The sequence below is a fragment of the Bradysia coprophila genome, chromosome X, assembly GCF_014529535.1.
Source record: "Bradysia coprophila strain Holo2 chromosome X, BU_Bcop_v1, whole genome shotgun sequence".
Classification (NCBI taxonomy): Eukaryota; Metazoa; Arthropoda; class Insecta; order Diptera; family Sciaridae; genus Bradysia; species Bradysia coprophila.
The window spans coordinates 6,956,201-6,973,316 of NC_050737.1; the positions used below are offsets into that span (position 1 = coordinate 6,956,201).

A 17,116-nucleotide genomic window follows, 5' to 3' on the forward strand; every position below is an offset into this window, starting at 1 on the left:
GATGATTGTGAAGATTTCAAATGGACGGCTCTTGGTGTTTCTCTAATTTTGATTCTATATCCTGCAAAGCATTAGTTGAAGCTATTGCGTCCAGCAACTTTTTGATCATTCTTCAGCGACAAGTTTTTTTTTCTAATGGTGCTCCGCACTTTACATCGAACTGATGCAAATTCCTTTATGAAGAGAAAACAAAACCACATTAACTTCACTATTATTCACAATTATTTTAACATTTAGATCAATTTTGCCGTTGAATTTAATGATCAAAATTTTGCTGGCCAGCATTTTAGATGAGACACATAAATAAACAAACGTCTGATACATATCATGACAAGCACGCAATATGTTTTTGAAGACAATAGAAGCGATGACGGACGTAGGGTGGCTAAATGTACAATTATATTTTACGTTCTTTTGTATGTTGAGACGTACTGAACGCTTTCCTATATCGTTCACTGATACAAAACATCTTTTTTCAAACTCAAACGGTTTATATTGCATAAAGGTACTCTTAATTTAGAAGCCTAATATAATAATTAAAAACCAAGAGAAAATGTAACCAAAACCAAAATTTAGTTTATCCACCCTATATCACATTTTGAAATCGTGACTGTAGCGCCGTCATTGCGACCGCTGAGTTAACTAAATTTAAATTTGTGGATTCCAATGTTGTGGGATAAAGTGTGGGTTAAATAAGATTAATACCTTTGGAAAACCCGAAAACTAAATTTCTTCGGCTGTATTTCTGATTCTAAGATTTTTAGATTTTGGAAAAACATTCTATTTAATAATGGATTTTCAGAATTGTAACATTACATAATAGTCATCTGTTACCGACAGCGACGATAAAAATAAGCAATGGACTCTGAGTAATTCGACTTTATATAGAAAAATGTGTGTTAAAACAAATGAAGTAATAGAACCAGATTCAATCTCCTAAACGATTTTGATAAAAAAAAGTAGATGGTTAAACATCGGTGAAACTCTTACGTAGTCCAAAGTCGTTACATTGCTCTCCTATCTATAAAAAATCTGAACGGATGATAATGAAAGAGATAAAAAGATACAGAAACACGGCTTTACCGTTTCATTCATTTCACGAACAAGACTGAAATCCATCTTTGTCCTTAGACTCACATTAAATTTTCACATTAGCACTAGTCAATCTAGTCATGCAGACATTTTTGTTTGAAATTCCAATATAAAACCAACAAAACGTTTCTCTTAGGTCAAAATATGGTTCCAAAATCGTCGTATGAAAAATAAAAAGAATTCTCAACGTCAATCATCATCACAAAATAATAACAATAACACAAATAGTAATCACAACCATGGACAACCGCCACAAACTCATCATAACCCGCATCATTTGAGTTTAGGACTGGGCATGGCACATCATGCTCCGAAAATGCTTCAGTGACCATTAGAAAATGACAGCACCATGGGATTTCCGAACTTCTAGTTACATGACCAAAAAAAGAGAAGAAAGCTAAGAAACGAAACAGTGCAAAGAAGAGAACAGAAAATTAACACACATAAAATTAAAAAAGAAAAACTTGAGATTGCAAAGTGTTCGATTTTTGTTCTCAGATGGAATTTTAATTTTTCATTTTTCTTATTTTATCGATAAATGTGTGAATCCCCATTTACTGAGTAAAATAAAAATCTAGTACTTTGCATGATATACACAAATATGCTGAGTATTTTCTTATTCACTGTATTTTGACCGGCGATCAGAGGTCGTGGTAACTACAACGTGAAATTCAGAAAGAAGAAAATTGAAAGGAAAATGAAAATTGACCGAAAAAATTTACATATTGTAAATGTACAAACGCTCGTTAGCAGCGTCCTTCAATGTTACAAAAACTTGTTTTGTAAAATGAAAACAAACGAGAAAGAAAAATTAAATAAAAATGTAATTGCAAATTAAATGAAAATAAAATGAGAAAAGAAAATAATATTAAAGTAAAAATAGTAGCCATTTTAAAGAAAGATAAACAAAAAAAATAAATTTAAAAAAAAAAACATAAAAATAAACAAAACAATTTAATGTCGTGACATCTCATGTTTGTGCTGGTTTTATTTAGGTACTAAATTTATTTGTCTCAAAACATATTGTATAACAATAGAATTATTAAATGAAAGTCCTTTTTGTACATAAGTAACTTAGGTGGCCCCTCTAATTAATAAACATTATAATAAAAATTTAAATGAAACAAAAAAAAAATTGAATAAAAAAACACATAATTATATAAACGAAGGTAAAAACATACTTGATAGACTTCATAAAGAAAAAGAAAAAAAAAACAATGGTACATTTATATAATTATAACGTATAGAGATTAATAATATACAAAGCAATTTTCTTATAGATAATTTGAAATATTTGTGGCGGAAAAAAGAGCGAGTGTTTTTCACCAAAAAAAAATAATTTTCAGATGCAAATCACATAACCAGGTAAGTTTTATTTGATTGGATGAGTTCAATTTCTACATTTTTTATTTTATTTTTAAAATCTAATTCAGTGCAAACATCAAAATTCAATTTTTGAGTCAAAGACTTTTAAAATCTGAATTGAAGTGCCGACTTATTTTTTGAAAGGTTTTCAATTCGTTTCAGAAAAATATTTTCATTTTGAATTCGTAATTTTAGAAAAAAAAATCTTTTTTTTTGCTTTGTTTTCTTTCCTTTGATTTTATTTCGGTTTAGCTTTCATTCGAATTTATCGACTCGAGAGTTTATTCAGACATATAAATTACACAAAATGACTAAAGACATTGTAAGTAATTGTCGACATAAAAATATCAATGCTTTGCTAAATTACGGCATTTTTATATAAAAAAATATATCGGACGTCAATTCACACTGGCATCGGCCAGTCACCCGAATCACTTTTTAATTACTCCCGTTTTCAAATAAATTTTTTCCCTCAAATTACTAACGATGACCCAATAAAATGTTAACGACGCGACGCTTCTCCTGTTCGTTAATTACCAGTTATTAGTTCCTGCAGGAGGTATGCACAACAGAACAACAATTTCAATCTTATTCGTTTTTAAAATGATTTACTGAGAAACTGAGACAGAGTACAAGGCAAGGTTCAAACGAAATTTGAACGACGAACCTTCAACAAACTAAATGATGAAGCTTCATTATGTGCGATACGTGACAGTCTATTACGCCTGGGTTATCAAAGTATGAGTCAGGCGAATATTTTAATATATTCTTAGTAACTTTCGCTTTGATGTCCAATCGGTACCTGCAACCTGCACAATGATTTCAAATATTGGATCCTTTTTTGCACATTCTGTTGAATATTAACAATTACAGTAAAACTTGCAGCCAAATTATAACTTCCATTGCCGAAAATGCTATGTACTTGGACATGTTGATGCATGGGTAAGTTACTGATGATTCGGTTTCAAATATGAATTTTAACTGTTCAATGGTGTGAGCGTCTTAAAAATTACTTTTGTGTTTTACAAATTTCATCAAATGTAACAAAATTCAGTGATTAACTCCGGTTAATGCTGTTCAGCAACAATTGCTTAATTTCGATCTTTTCAATATCGTTTCGGAACCCTTTAAATCCAATGGTATAAATAACAAGCCAATGTGTAAAAATTGATATTTTTATGTGGGAATGTTGCTATTTTAAAAATTATTTTGTGTAATTGATTGTAAATCGATCAGATTAAGCCTGACGGTTTATTCGTCCGGTGAGTGAATCGCTATTTCTGTTAAATTTTAAATATTGAATAGAATGTTGAGTTGATGTTCGGTTGAACATACCGATCAGTATTGAAAGCCTAGTAAAGAATAAGTTGGTAAATTACTCTTTTCTTCGGAATTTGCAAAGTCTTTGACTGAAACTTAGGTACAAGTCCTCATGCTAACATAAAACAAAATTTTTTTCCTTTACGACAATCATTTGGATTTGTTTTCTTTCTATTAAAATACTGAAAATTTATGCAATAAATATGCAAAATTCTGTGTGTACGAGATACATCAACGATGATGATGAAGCCATTTTGCGGTAATAGGTCCAGTTGAACTAACAACAGTTTTGTGTTGTCGTCCCAAGACATTTTGCATCATTTGAAAACATTATTTATCCAAGAGATATTCATGTTTTCCATAACAAAAAAATCGCTGCAACTATAGTTCACATTTGTCCATTCGAGTACATAAATGTTGGCACGTTTTCGAAGAAATAAAAGCGATTGCAATAAATTTTGCATCCGAATGTCGCCGTTGTGTATGGATTCTCATATTATATATGCCACAGCACATTTTTCAGCATATTTTTGTACTTATTATTATATGATTTGCATCTGAATAACGATTTCAATCAAAGTTTTGCATAAATTAAAAAAAAAGAAGAAAAAAATTTCAAATTTATTATAATGAAAAAGATTGAATATTATTGATGAAAATAATTGTAATCCCAGTATGTGTAAACGTTTATAGTTTAATTGAATTTTCTTAATTAATTTTTTAATGTTTTTTTTTATTATTATAAAAGAATGATTTTTTTACATGTTATGTATTGCCAAACATGTTTATATTGTTTTGTGATTTAATTATATTAATTATTCTGCATATATTAATGATTTAGTGTTATTTTTTATCGGAATTGAATATTTTCTGTTCTTTATTTTTTTTTATCACCGAACAGTTTTAATGGTCTTCGAAATAGATTGGTTCAAAAGAAAATGTTTTCATTTTTCTCTCCTTTGCCCTCTATTTTTCTTCTCGTTATTGTTGCACATGATCATTATTGATCAACTGATTACAACTGCACAGATCTTGTTTTGTTTTAAAAAAACGTTTTTTTAAATTGTCGTTTAGTACAACTCGATTCCAAATTCCACCCCAATGATATGTTCGAATTCATGGCATTTGTTTCTTTTCCGGAATAAGTTGGTCAAAATTACAATAAGTATTACCGTTATTACCGATGCTGATTTTCACCATATTTAATATTTCATTCAAAGAAATATTTTTGGTCGTCGAACTCCTAATCCAAAAAGAAATAATTGTTCACGTTAGAGGAAAAACTATTTCCAGCGGTGGTGTAAGTAAGTAGAGCTACATTTTAATATGATTATAAATTGCAATAAGGAGCGCATGCGCGCAAGGTTTTTTTAAATTATCTACCTTAAAAAAATCAAATTTATAATAATTGATAAAATGATGAATTAAAATAGGTCAACCTTTTCTATTTTTCTGCTTGCCTCTTTCGATTCGTATGTAACTTCATCGTGCGAAATTTTTTTTATAGAGTGACATTATACTACATGCCATTGTAGTATTACATTGCAATATGGCTACTCTTCTGATGTGAATAAATTTTTGACAGGAATTGTTATTGGAACATGTAACATGTAAGCATGTAACGTATGTTGCCAAATTCCCTTCGCTCTGGCTACATCCAACTCCCACAACATTTATCACGCGAGCATACGAATGTTCATATTTTTTTATTTAAATGGGAACGATCATTTGACAAAGCGACGTGACTCCTTCGAATACATAAATTCATTCGGCTATATAGAATCGATTCTACATGTCATTCTTTACCACGCAATTCCATTCTGCGTATCGTGTGCCACTATATATAGTGTTTGTACGTATGACGTATTAGTAAATCATAATGTGATACTCCAACTGCATTAAAAGTAATATTTTCATAGCTCCGACTGGGATACTGTGATAAATTCTATAACAAAACAATATTACATTTTCATTCGATGTATCGGGGTAATATACACACGCAACGTGTCGAATATATTCAAGACAAAGTTTTTGCAATATTTACTAGCCAATTGCGCGACAAAATTGATTTAATTTCTTTTCTTGCTTCAGACAATTAATACAATGACTCAATATTCGAGAAGGGCCTGTTTTTTGGAATTTTATTTCTGAAACAATTCTGATTTTTTTTAAGGAATTTTTCGGAATTTTTTCCGAATTCTTTGGAGTTTCCGAATCTTTCAAATTAAAATTCACAAAAATAAATCCTGTATTCAACCGGTCATCCACTCGTACAGTCATCCTACGAGAAGACATATCGCCTTTAATGAATTTACAACGCCAGATTAACCTAATGTTTCATGGTGAACACCTCATCTGTTGTGCATACTTAAAAACCGCCAATGCTAATCGAACCATTTTCAATCTCCTTCCAATTTTACATTTGAAATATTAATTATTCTCATATAGACTCTCAAGGAGCTTCGTGGCATTCAAAAATTGGTACTTACAGAGTCCGTTAATTAAAACAAAAAGAAGAATTTACATTAAGCGTATGATATACGTATATTTTATTCATTTCGTTTTTTTTTTCCTTTTTCAAAAACATGTTGAGTTTTTTTGTTTATTTATTTTTGCCCAGTGATTTTTTTTTAGGTTTAGCATCTATGTTATATGAAATAAGTGTATAGATAATCGGGGTATTTGCAAAGTCGTACATTTATAAGTCAAAATATTATTAAAATTACAAAAAAAAATTAGAATAAATGTTTATGTACTGTAAATATTTAAAGAAAAAAAATGAAAAAATTAGCATGCTCAAAATGTCTAAAAAAAATTATCATTTCAAATACCTGCTTGAAAAAAAAAACATTTGTAATAGATTATTGTAGTAATTAAAGAAATTATAGAAAACAAACAGTTACTAATGGATTTTTCAATAAAACGAATATGGTACACTCTCTCACTGCAGCAACATTTCGTTGTTAATTTGAATAAAATATTCAATTTCCCATTTTTTTTTTTCATTTTAAACTTATATTTTTTGTTGATCAAAATTCGATTATTCAATTTTAATCTCTGAAGATTACCGTCCAAATCATTTTTATTCAGTATGAACATAATGTACTCTCTTAAAAAAATAATATAAAACACCGAAAAAATTTATTAATATAAACAAAGACATGCAATTATCATCACATTATTACAAATTATATCCAACAATTGAAAAAAATTGAAATAGTTGCGTCATCATCTTAATTTTTCATTTTCTTTTTTTATCATTATTTCAATTTGGTTTTTTTTTACCACACAATATTTTTCAAGACATTGGTACAATAATGTATTAACCGTACTATATTTAGTATTTAGTATAAAAAGACTTTTTTTTGTTATTCTGAATTATTAAGTAAGTAATTATTAAATATTAATTATAAATGAAAAAAAAATTAAATTAATTTAAAAACAAAAAAATAAATAAAAAAAATCAAATAAAAATATAGTCATAATGTATAGATTTTGTGTTCAATATATAAAGCTATTTCAAGTAAATAAAGTTTGTTGTCATTTTTTCTTTTTTGGTTTATATAAAAAAAACAATAAAGAACATTTGGAGTAACGAATATATAGATGAAAGAAAAATGAAGAAAACTAAAATAAATTCAAAAATAAAAAAACGTTTCAATAACTAATCTATAGCAAACACCATTCTAACCTCTCACAAATCGAATTTATTACTATAAAAGAATGTGTTGAATTGAAACTCAAGAACGAAAGTGAAACAAAAAAGAATATGAAAAAGAAAAATTCAAATGAAAATAAAAATAAAGAAAGAAAAATAATTTCGACTAAATCATCAACTAAACCATGATCAAAAATACTCGTGCTCATCCAAATGCATTAAATAAACAAACAAGAAAATTCGTATTTATTATTTTCAATAAAATATCAAACAATTTAAATAAGTTAATAATTGATAACAAATGAAAAAAGAAGAACCAAAAAAAGAAAGAAACCGGCTGTTTGTTGTTTTTCCCTCTTGACACGGATTTTCTTTTCTTTTTGTAAATTGTTTTTTCTGTACTTTTGCGTTTTACAACACTCCCAACTATGTATAAAAATAGACAAAAAAAACATACAATAGGCTCTCGATGAACTTCATTCCCATTACTGCATTTCCATTAACAAATATAAATTTAACAACACTCTTATATAATGACCTAACGATCTCCTGCACCAGCTGCATTCAACTTCGTACAGAGTTCAAAACATTTTGATTTATTTAATAAACAGTGCGCCTGGCGTCGAATAGTCAACGAATATTTATTTTATCATAAATTAGCTAGATTCTCGATTCAGTCACTTTTACTGGAACACTTAAAAGGGACAACGAAAGCAACAAGTTTATATTAACATTTGACCAAGCGTATGTGGATACACACATAATAAATAAATAACGTCGATAACAGACGACACCTAACCGAACCCTATGCTCGAATATTGAAATATACCAAAATATTCACATCTCTGGATATGAATAAATTTATTGGTACTGCTAGATGTTTCTTTAGAGACAAATGAGGCTTCAGTTTCATTGCTATTACCTAATCAAAATCTCAAAAGCAAAATTGAAACTTATCAATGCCTCAAAATGATACTTCGTCATATAATATTTTCATAGGGACTCCTTATATCGACTGATTAAGACCTCTTTGCGACTTCAATTTATACCCAGATCCAACTCGGGCTAATGATGAAATGGTAATGAAACCGACACCACGCAGCAGCAGGCGTTCTTTTGAACAATTATGCGGTAGCAATAAACTTTCCCCGCATCATCGTACTTTTGCAAAGTAATCATTTCTCTGTCCTCTATTCCTACGTACTTTTATTAAAAGATTCTCTGTAAAGTCACACATTATAAGCTGCAGAAACATCGACAACAACGAAAATCATCATAAAGCATGAGAGCAATGAAAAGCCCGTAAGTACAGCAACATATTTAAATTATGTAGTGTTAAGCGTCTAAATGAATCAATTTCCATGCAATTTATTTACGGTGTACGTTCATCTTGAGAAGAAAAATCATTTTATCACAAAGTAAAGACAAAATAGCAAAGAGATGAGCTAGCATTGGCGTAGACAATTGATTACAATATTATGATTTGACTGCTGTTCTCAGTCAATTTATAATACTTAGTAGTTCACTACATATATATGGTTCACAGGATGTGAGGAACTTTACACAAGTATAGGTATTCCTCTCACACTACGGTTTACAACATATTCACCTCTCGCTCACACCCGTTAGCCACGCTATATTTTGTCGATTGTTAACATCGACATCTTGAAAGAAAATTGTAGACCCGATAGCAACCTTCACTGACTGAACGCTGTTATAAAACAAACTCAAAATAGTAATATAACGCAATATATTGCCCATCTCTATTTTTAAATCGGTTAGGATTGCGAGTGCAGAGTTGTCTAAACTGTAAGTCGCTGCATAATTATTCGGTATAGAAGTGGCAATGAATAATAAAATGGCATCCACCACCAAGAATGTTCATGAGAAAGACGTTGTCAGTAGTGAACCATAAACACATTAGCATATATTAGCAGTATGGTGCAATCTTTGATCGCATTGGCACTATGTTGAAAATTAAATTCCGCAAAATTTTCATTTGTCAACGACCGACATTCAAGAAAGGAGGTGTAAATTAAAATAAAACATTTCACATTTCACCTAAAAAATAATAAAAACTAATGAGGTAATAAACTGAATTCAAATCGACATCACATACTTCCATTCTACACATTCTACGCTCATCATCTTCATATATATATATATAGTATAAATGTGAAGTGAAGTTATGGAATAATTTAATGTAAAAATCCCTCGATGGAAGTACGGAGATAATAAAAATAAAAACATCATACGAGTACAATTTTATACGGTTAAATCAATGAAGTGTGTCTTAACAAAACAGACACTTTGGATTCATAAATCATAGCTTTCATGTTAGCTTTTTCCAAGAGTTTGTTTCATAAGTCATGCTTGAACGAGTGTAAGAAGATGTGTAGCATATACTTGGTAGTAAAGTTTGTTGTGCGAGTATATATTGTTGCATATGAATATTTGCTCCATTTTAAAGTGAAATTGACACCTACATATTGTCGTTTCGTCGTCGTCGAAGAAGTTTTTAAGGTAATAATGTCACCTGTGTATCAATTTGCTAAAACACCAATAGTGGCATATATTGCAGACTTGCGCTAATACCGCATTGATATCGATAAAATATTGTTAATTAGAGGTGATGTGAATTGTGAAGTGGTAATGTCTTACAGTTTCATTAAAATATTAAAAGTTTTACTAGATTTTAAAGTAAGAAACTCAGTAGAAAGCAATAAAAAAAACTTTTGACGGGGTTTGTATGTTTCCTACCATTGTTGATTGATGTCGTCGACAAGAAACTGTTTTACGTACTGGTGTATTAAAAAAATTGCAAGCTGTGACAATAATTTACAAAATCAGACTCTCACAGACGGTAAGCACATCGACTGAATAACTGCTGGGTTTGCTATTTTCAGGATATTTATGAAAAGCTAGTAATTAAATATTTATTTGCATCATGAGAAGCTTATAATGCTCAGGCCTTAGACCTTGGATCTGCTATGAATTTTTTTTTGTAATTTTCAACATACACTTGCGGAATTTTGAAAACCGACGCATTTTTTGTTTTTGTGTTTTACTTGTGTTTCTGATTTCTCCATATCAAAATACATGTAAAATTCACTAAAAACCAGTAAACCACGATGTGTCGGTTTTCAAAATTCCGCGAGTGTAACAAAGGTCGGCATTTTTAATTGTCGCTTGTAAGAATGTTATTTACTCGCTCTGTTTGAATTGTCACAAATGAAATTGACTCACAGTAACCGTAACCGTCCCAAACCGATTTGTGTACACATTTGTACATGTAGAGGGACAGAAAACTAAGAATTATGTTTTAAAATATCTTCATTCAAATCAGTTGTTCAAGACAGATGCATCGTCGTTCCATATGAACTTACAAACTTTAAGTAAAACAATCGCTAATATTATAACTTTCGAATCCTAAACTCGAAGAAAATCTATCTATAATATGTAGAAAACAATCAACTTTTGACAACGCTGCGTGCACAACTAAGAGACGAAAATTCGAGAATAATTTTCAGAATCCCCCATTTTAGTCTCCATACCATGTAAATTACAATTTTCGTAGTTACAAAAAATGTTTACCGATGTTCAGTCCGACCCTCTTTGGCCTTTGCGTTTCAATACACGAAAGATCAATCTGTGTGAAAATCACGCCATCAAAATGGTTTTTCGTGTATCGAAAATATTGTCACATTACTTACATAAATTACACCCTCAGACCACTTGCCTATTCAGTATGTAACAAATCTATAGAGGCTGTACGCAAGAACAATATGGAAAAAGCGAACATTGTAATTATTTAGTTACACATTGCTCGAGTTCTTTCATAATAAAGCCGCGTTTAATTCGACTTTATACTTACCTGATGTAGCATTTTAATAGTTAAATGCAGAAACGAGACATGTCACAATAGTGAATTATAAGAAAAATTAAATTTTGTATTGATTTACGTCTGTTTCGAATTTACGATATTTTTGGATTTAATTTGTGACAGAAAACTTCGATTGGCATCGTCAACCTATTTGAAACGGATCATTTCATTGTTCTTATATAATTCCCTAATGTCCCGTTTCTTCATAAATGTTCATTGAAATTGAATTCGAAATTTTCTTAAATTTTATCATCCTAAGTACCTACCCACGCTGCGGCTGAACCACTTTATTTTGAAATCACTGGAGGAGCGGATCTCCACAAGTAGTTTTGACAAGAATTTCAAGGAGGTTCAATCTAGTGATTTCACGCAAAAGTAGCGAAGCTCCATTTAATTTCAAAATAAATTTGTTCAGTCGCACAGTGTACTTACCTAGAATTATTTTTTAATGTCCTCAAGTTTAAATGTAATTTATACCAATTGATGAGTTATGCGTTCTGTATTGTATTCATAGTCAAAAAAGTGACAAATCTATGTAACCTGTGTACGACCATAGCAGACACTGAAGGCCTTTTCAACCTTTATATCCGCCATTGTTGCAGCCGTTGACCAATTCAATTACATTTTCATGTAAGTAATAACGAAAAATTGATTCATTAAAAGCTTTCGGCCACTCTATCTATTACTTGGGTAACATAGTTAAGAACATGCTACAACAAATACAAACATAATCCTTGAAGGGAATGTTATACTCATAATAAATAGTAAACAACATCTTTATTAGGATCCTTCCCACCTATTCATTGTGTAGTATGTGTAGCAAATAAATGGAACTAATAATAGACGACATTTTCTTAATAAAGTCAACTTATTTATACAAAAAATCAATTTATTTTATGCTTGCTTTTACTCCACCCCATATTTTTATGCACATTATCGTCCCAGCATATAAATTCCTTAATACATTTTTACACTAATCTTCAATCTCTATAGGTATTACACTATATACCCACTACATCTGTAGATCTGTACACAATATACAGTGAAATTGTGTTCGCAACACAGAAAAAAAAATTATTTATTTTATCCTCTTACACATTTTGCAAGTCAGTGCGTTTGGTTGGATGTGTATTATAATTTAGATAAATACTAGGGGGAGAATACATCATAATTCAAGTTGGATCATTGGCAAAAAAGTAGAAAATTTGCTTTGAGCTTATCGTTTCTTTGAGCATACGTAGCATACATACATACACAAGACACTATGCTGTTTGATTCAGGGTGTGTGACCTCTGTACATTTGAGTTTAGCAACAACAACAAAAAAAATTCTTTTCGAGATCAATAACAGATAAACCAAAGCACTGTTTACATTTGGCGAGTGGTTGTGGTACGGCATACGAATGAGAGGTATTTTATACGAAGTAATTACTTAGAGCCGAATACTATGTTATCGGCCGTAATCAAATTTATTTCGAATAAATAAGCGGAAAAAATGAGACTTAACACGTTAGTTAATAAGGGTGCTTATCGCCATTACTCTTTTTATTAGTCCGTAGTTTGATAAAGGAAGACTTCACCTTCACCGCTAATATTGAAAATGGATTTACATAAAACATTCAACTTAAACTTTCAATAAATGTCTCGCACGTCATGCAAACTTTTGAATTCCTTTTCATCTATTTCGTTTATGTAGTGTGCTTAAGCACGATAATCATTAAATCTGCTACTTCTTTTCTTGATATCGCACAGTTTTTGACGCAAAATCTTTTACTTCATTAATTTCAATATTTTATGGTATAAAAAAGAACAACAAGAGCTCATCCCATATGCCTGTCGTCGTCGTCAATAACAGATGATTGTTTCTAAAAGGTTGTAGCAGTCATGGAAATATCTGAAAAATTCAACAATTTATTGACCATCTAAAAATGTAACAATAAAGCGACAAAAGAACAGCCTTACATTTTCTCGAGTGAAATAGTTATTTGTGTATCTGTTTTGACGATTGATTTTAGGCAATTTCGAGAAAATACACAGTTCAAAGCAAATAAGCAACAATATTTAATGGTCGAAAAAGCTGGAAAGCCTGGTTTGCGGTCCAGAAACATGAAAAATGATTATATGTATGACGTGTTGGAAAATGAAAATTCTGGTCTGGTTTCGGTCATTATAGACATGAGGAATGTGTTCCGGTTTTTTTTACAAAGATTCCTGGGTTTTCTGATTCGCGATATTTTATTTATCCCTTTAAAACAGTTAAAACTTCCACAAATATTTTTTTGATGTACTCGGATTATACAAAAGGTAGCCTAATTATTTCAGTCAAAATTAAGTCCTGGTGTATTTACTTAAAAGAAACAGATGCCGCTAAGGGTGACGGAGTCTGCGTTTAAATCTCAGAATATGAACCCAAAAGTGTTTACAAAGAAAATAGTGTCACAAGTGACAGGTGTTAAGGTAACTACTTTCAGGAAATTTTGAGTTAACGATTTTGAGTTAATGATAGGTATTTTGACGCATTTTTTTAGGTAAAATTTTCTTTTCTATTTTTCGCTGTCACCCTTAGCAGCTTCGAAATAGTTGTAATGACTCCTCGGCTTTGCTCAAATATATTTTTAATTGATTTTTCGCGATTTCTTTTTTATAATCCAAATTGCGGTTTCATATATTTTGTTAGTAAGGACTTGCGCTAATTTCACTCTTTAAGTTTTTTTTACTAATAAATAGGAACATTGCATTGAAAGTAAAAAACAAAATTGCTGCAATGTTCTTAAATTAGGGGCTTTGAAAAAAAAATCTTGAAAAAACTCTGAGTTAACGAGAAAACAAACTTTTTTATTTAAATTGCACTTAACGTCTATCTACTTTCAACCGGGTTTCGACTGCCACGCAGTCATCATCAGAGATTTTGCTTATCGACTCTTAAATATAAAAATCATGTGTTAAAACCAATGAAGTAAAAGAATGAAGGCACTTGATTGAACACACTTATATCAAATGACGTAGCAGACTCGATAATTATACTGGTGATGTGCTTCTTCTTTCAATGATTTGAAAAAAGTTTAGCATAAAGTTGGCACCTGAGACTGGTGTCCTTAGGGGTTGTTCACTCTATACCAATCTCAGGTTTCGCACCTTTGGGTACTATGAAATCCAATATGAGGATCTACCATGATTAGATGGCAAGCGCCTTCACGGCTTTCTATAGAAAACAATGAATTTTTTAATGATAGAAGTAGTATTGTCAGTGAGTAGAGAAAACTACAAGAAAGTTACATATAAACGTAAAACGAAAGATTCATGACATAACGCTTACTCGGCTCGCGCTCAAATAATTTGGTCTTTCCATAATTTAATACAATTCGAGTCACTATTCGAAACTATAATATTTGAAAATATAACGCTGCAGGATGCAGTTGATGTCCTAGGATTTGAACACAAAAGCTTAAATTATTCAAAACCTTCAGATTAAACCTTCTTCACTTCTTCATACAAGCAAGAGAATCTGTTTTCTCGGTTTAACGCTGGTTACGATTTGATTGAGCAACAGTATAACACAACAACTACTATAATAAATAAAACTTTTCATGAATTTACTTAACAAATTTTAAATAAACTTAAAACTGTTCCCATTTTTTATGGACCGATCAAAGATAACAATGTCTCTACAACAAACATTACCGGTTTTTTTCTCTTAAAAAATGTCATTCTTCGTTGAAGAGTATTATTTATATCGTTTCATTATTATAAGTGGCCACTCTTATGACACACTCAAAATCAGTTTCAGTTCCCACTAAGAAGAAAAAAGTATTATCAATTTTCTAGCGCACAACCAAAGATGTCGATTGTCTTGAAAATATTCTAAGTTGTTTCACATATGTATCTCGTATCGAATGATTTGCGCTCCATATACTTAGGCCAGCCGAAATTCGGTCGACAAAAATTTAAGGATTTGGGCTGTGCGATTTTTGAAAACATAGCATAGATACAAGACGAAGCGATGTATACATTTTGTTATGGGACAAAACTGAATATTCTAAATTTAAGGGCGAATTAATATAGACTTTTTTACCCTGATGACCGTCGGACTGTCAGTCTAAAAAAAATTTCTGCTAGATTAGAGTTTCAAAGGCCACGGTTCACGGTGTCCTCCTAAGACACCAATTTGTTATAGGTCGTGATATAACTATCCAATATCAGTTGGTTGAGGAAATAATTTTCAGAATAACATGATACACAAGATACACGAATAAGGCAAGTGTTTTTTCTAAATTATATAACGACCACTCCTCGCCCTAGCCGCCGGCAGCATTCAATCGAAATTGATCGATGCACAGATCTAAATGTTATTCTCCATAAGCCTTCTGTTAAAACAACGTCAAGAAAATTTTACATTGGAGTTTATTACTTTACAAATGAAAAATTACGAAAAGACCATTAAATCTGGTACTTCAATTGTTTGAAGTGTTGATCAAAAAATTCTTCTACATCAATAGTAAATAAATTGAGCTTAAATAACACTAGCTGCTTTATGTTGTCATCTCTGCTGATAACATTATATATAGCCATTTCCAAGAACTTGATTTTAACCTAATTCTAATCTAAATCTACCCGAAAATATTCGATATTTACGCCTCTGAAATTCAAGATTTTTTTTTTCGATTATAAAACAAGCGTTCACCGAACTGAGACTAAAAAAAGTGTTAAAACATGGAAGCTTCGTCGGTACGACAACATTTTCTGATTTCTCTTTACGTAATATTCAACCCGGTAGGGGTTCTAGTGAAAATGAAATCCTTTTTTGTCAGCAAATAAAGCAAACAATGAAAATTTAGGTCAGCAATATGAGACAGCTTCAGTAGGTAGCATAAACATGTTTTGATGAAAAAGATTACCAGACCATTGCATTTGCATGTTTGCATTTTTCGGAAACAAAATTACACAGAATCTTCAAAAAGATTTGTTCCAGTAGACAGTCCCCAGTCGATAAGTCCATCAATCTTTTGTATGAAAAATTTGTATTTCTCACTTTATCTGGCATTTTGAAATAGACTTATATCAAATATTATAAATCGTCCCGTCGTCACAAGATTTTCAAACATCTTATTATTGCAGATTACTGCACCTACAAAAAATATTTTCAAAAAATCTACTTCTACAGCTGAAGAACAAACACACCTCCCTTTTATTTATAAACATTCTGAACATCAATCTACCGTAGGTAAACTCGTCATATTATGAGAATTCTTTCTGTATTTGAATCAAAATACAGTGAAACTAATTGGAATTCACTTCCAAGAATTCAGCTCCATACAATCGTTTTGACCGAAAATGTTGATTTACTCATTAAATTCCGCTTAGAATGAGCTAAACTTCAATGAACAACATTATTTTAGAACAACTGCATCTGCTACAGTGCAATTTTCCAAGCACTGGCTGGGTTAAACTTATCCAAAAACTCAATTTACATAATTGTAAGCAAATATCCGAGCCAAATGTCTACGAAAACAAAATTTATTGATTTTCCCAAAGCGTTCCATGCAAAAATGCTTTTGACCAAATACCAAAATGCGCACACAATACACATAGGAATATAAAGTTTTTGATTTATTTACCGACTAGAATTGTAATAATAGAAATATCGCTGCCACTACATATCCGCATGCATTAAAGTGTGTGCTAAAACAAAAAACTAATCTTCGTATAATTACAGTTGTAGGTGTAACCATCATAATCTACTAAATAATTGAGTTATACCACACTCAAAAAACTGATTAGACAAATTTTTGATTTCCAAAG

The 17,116-nt window shown here is 30.8% G+C and overlaps 1 protein-coding gene across 3 annotated transcripts in view; it reads left to right on the plus strand.

Annotated features, from left to right (window-relative positions):
• LOC119085742 (homeobox protein abdominal-B-like) overlaps window positions 1-7,554 on the plus strand; it is a 93,201-nt gene extending 85,647 nt beyond the window's left edge. For all 3 annotated transcript variants that reach the window (XM_037196211.1, XM_037196210.1, XM_037196212.1), the window contains exon 8: window positions 1,229-7,554. In XM_037196211.1, coding sequence (XP_037052106.1) covers window positions 1,229-1,420 — 192 coding nt within the window. In that variant the 3' untranslated portion in view covers window positions 1,421-7,554. The remainder of the gene's footprint in view (window positions 1-1,228) is intronic.
• The last annotated feature ends 9,562 nt before the right edge of the window (window positions 7,555-17,116 follow it).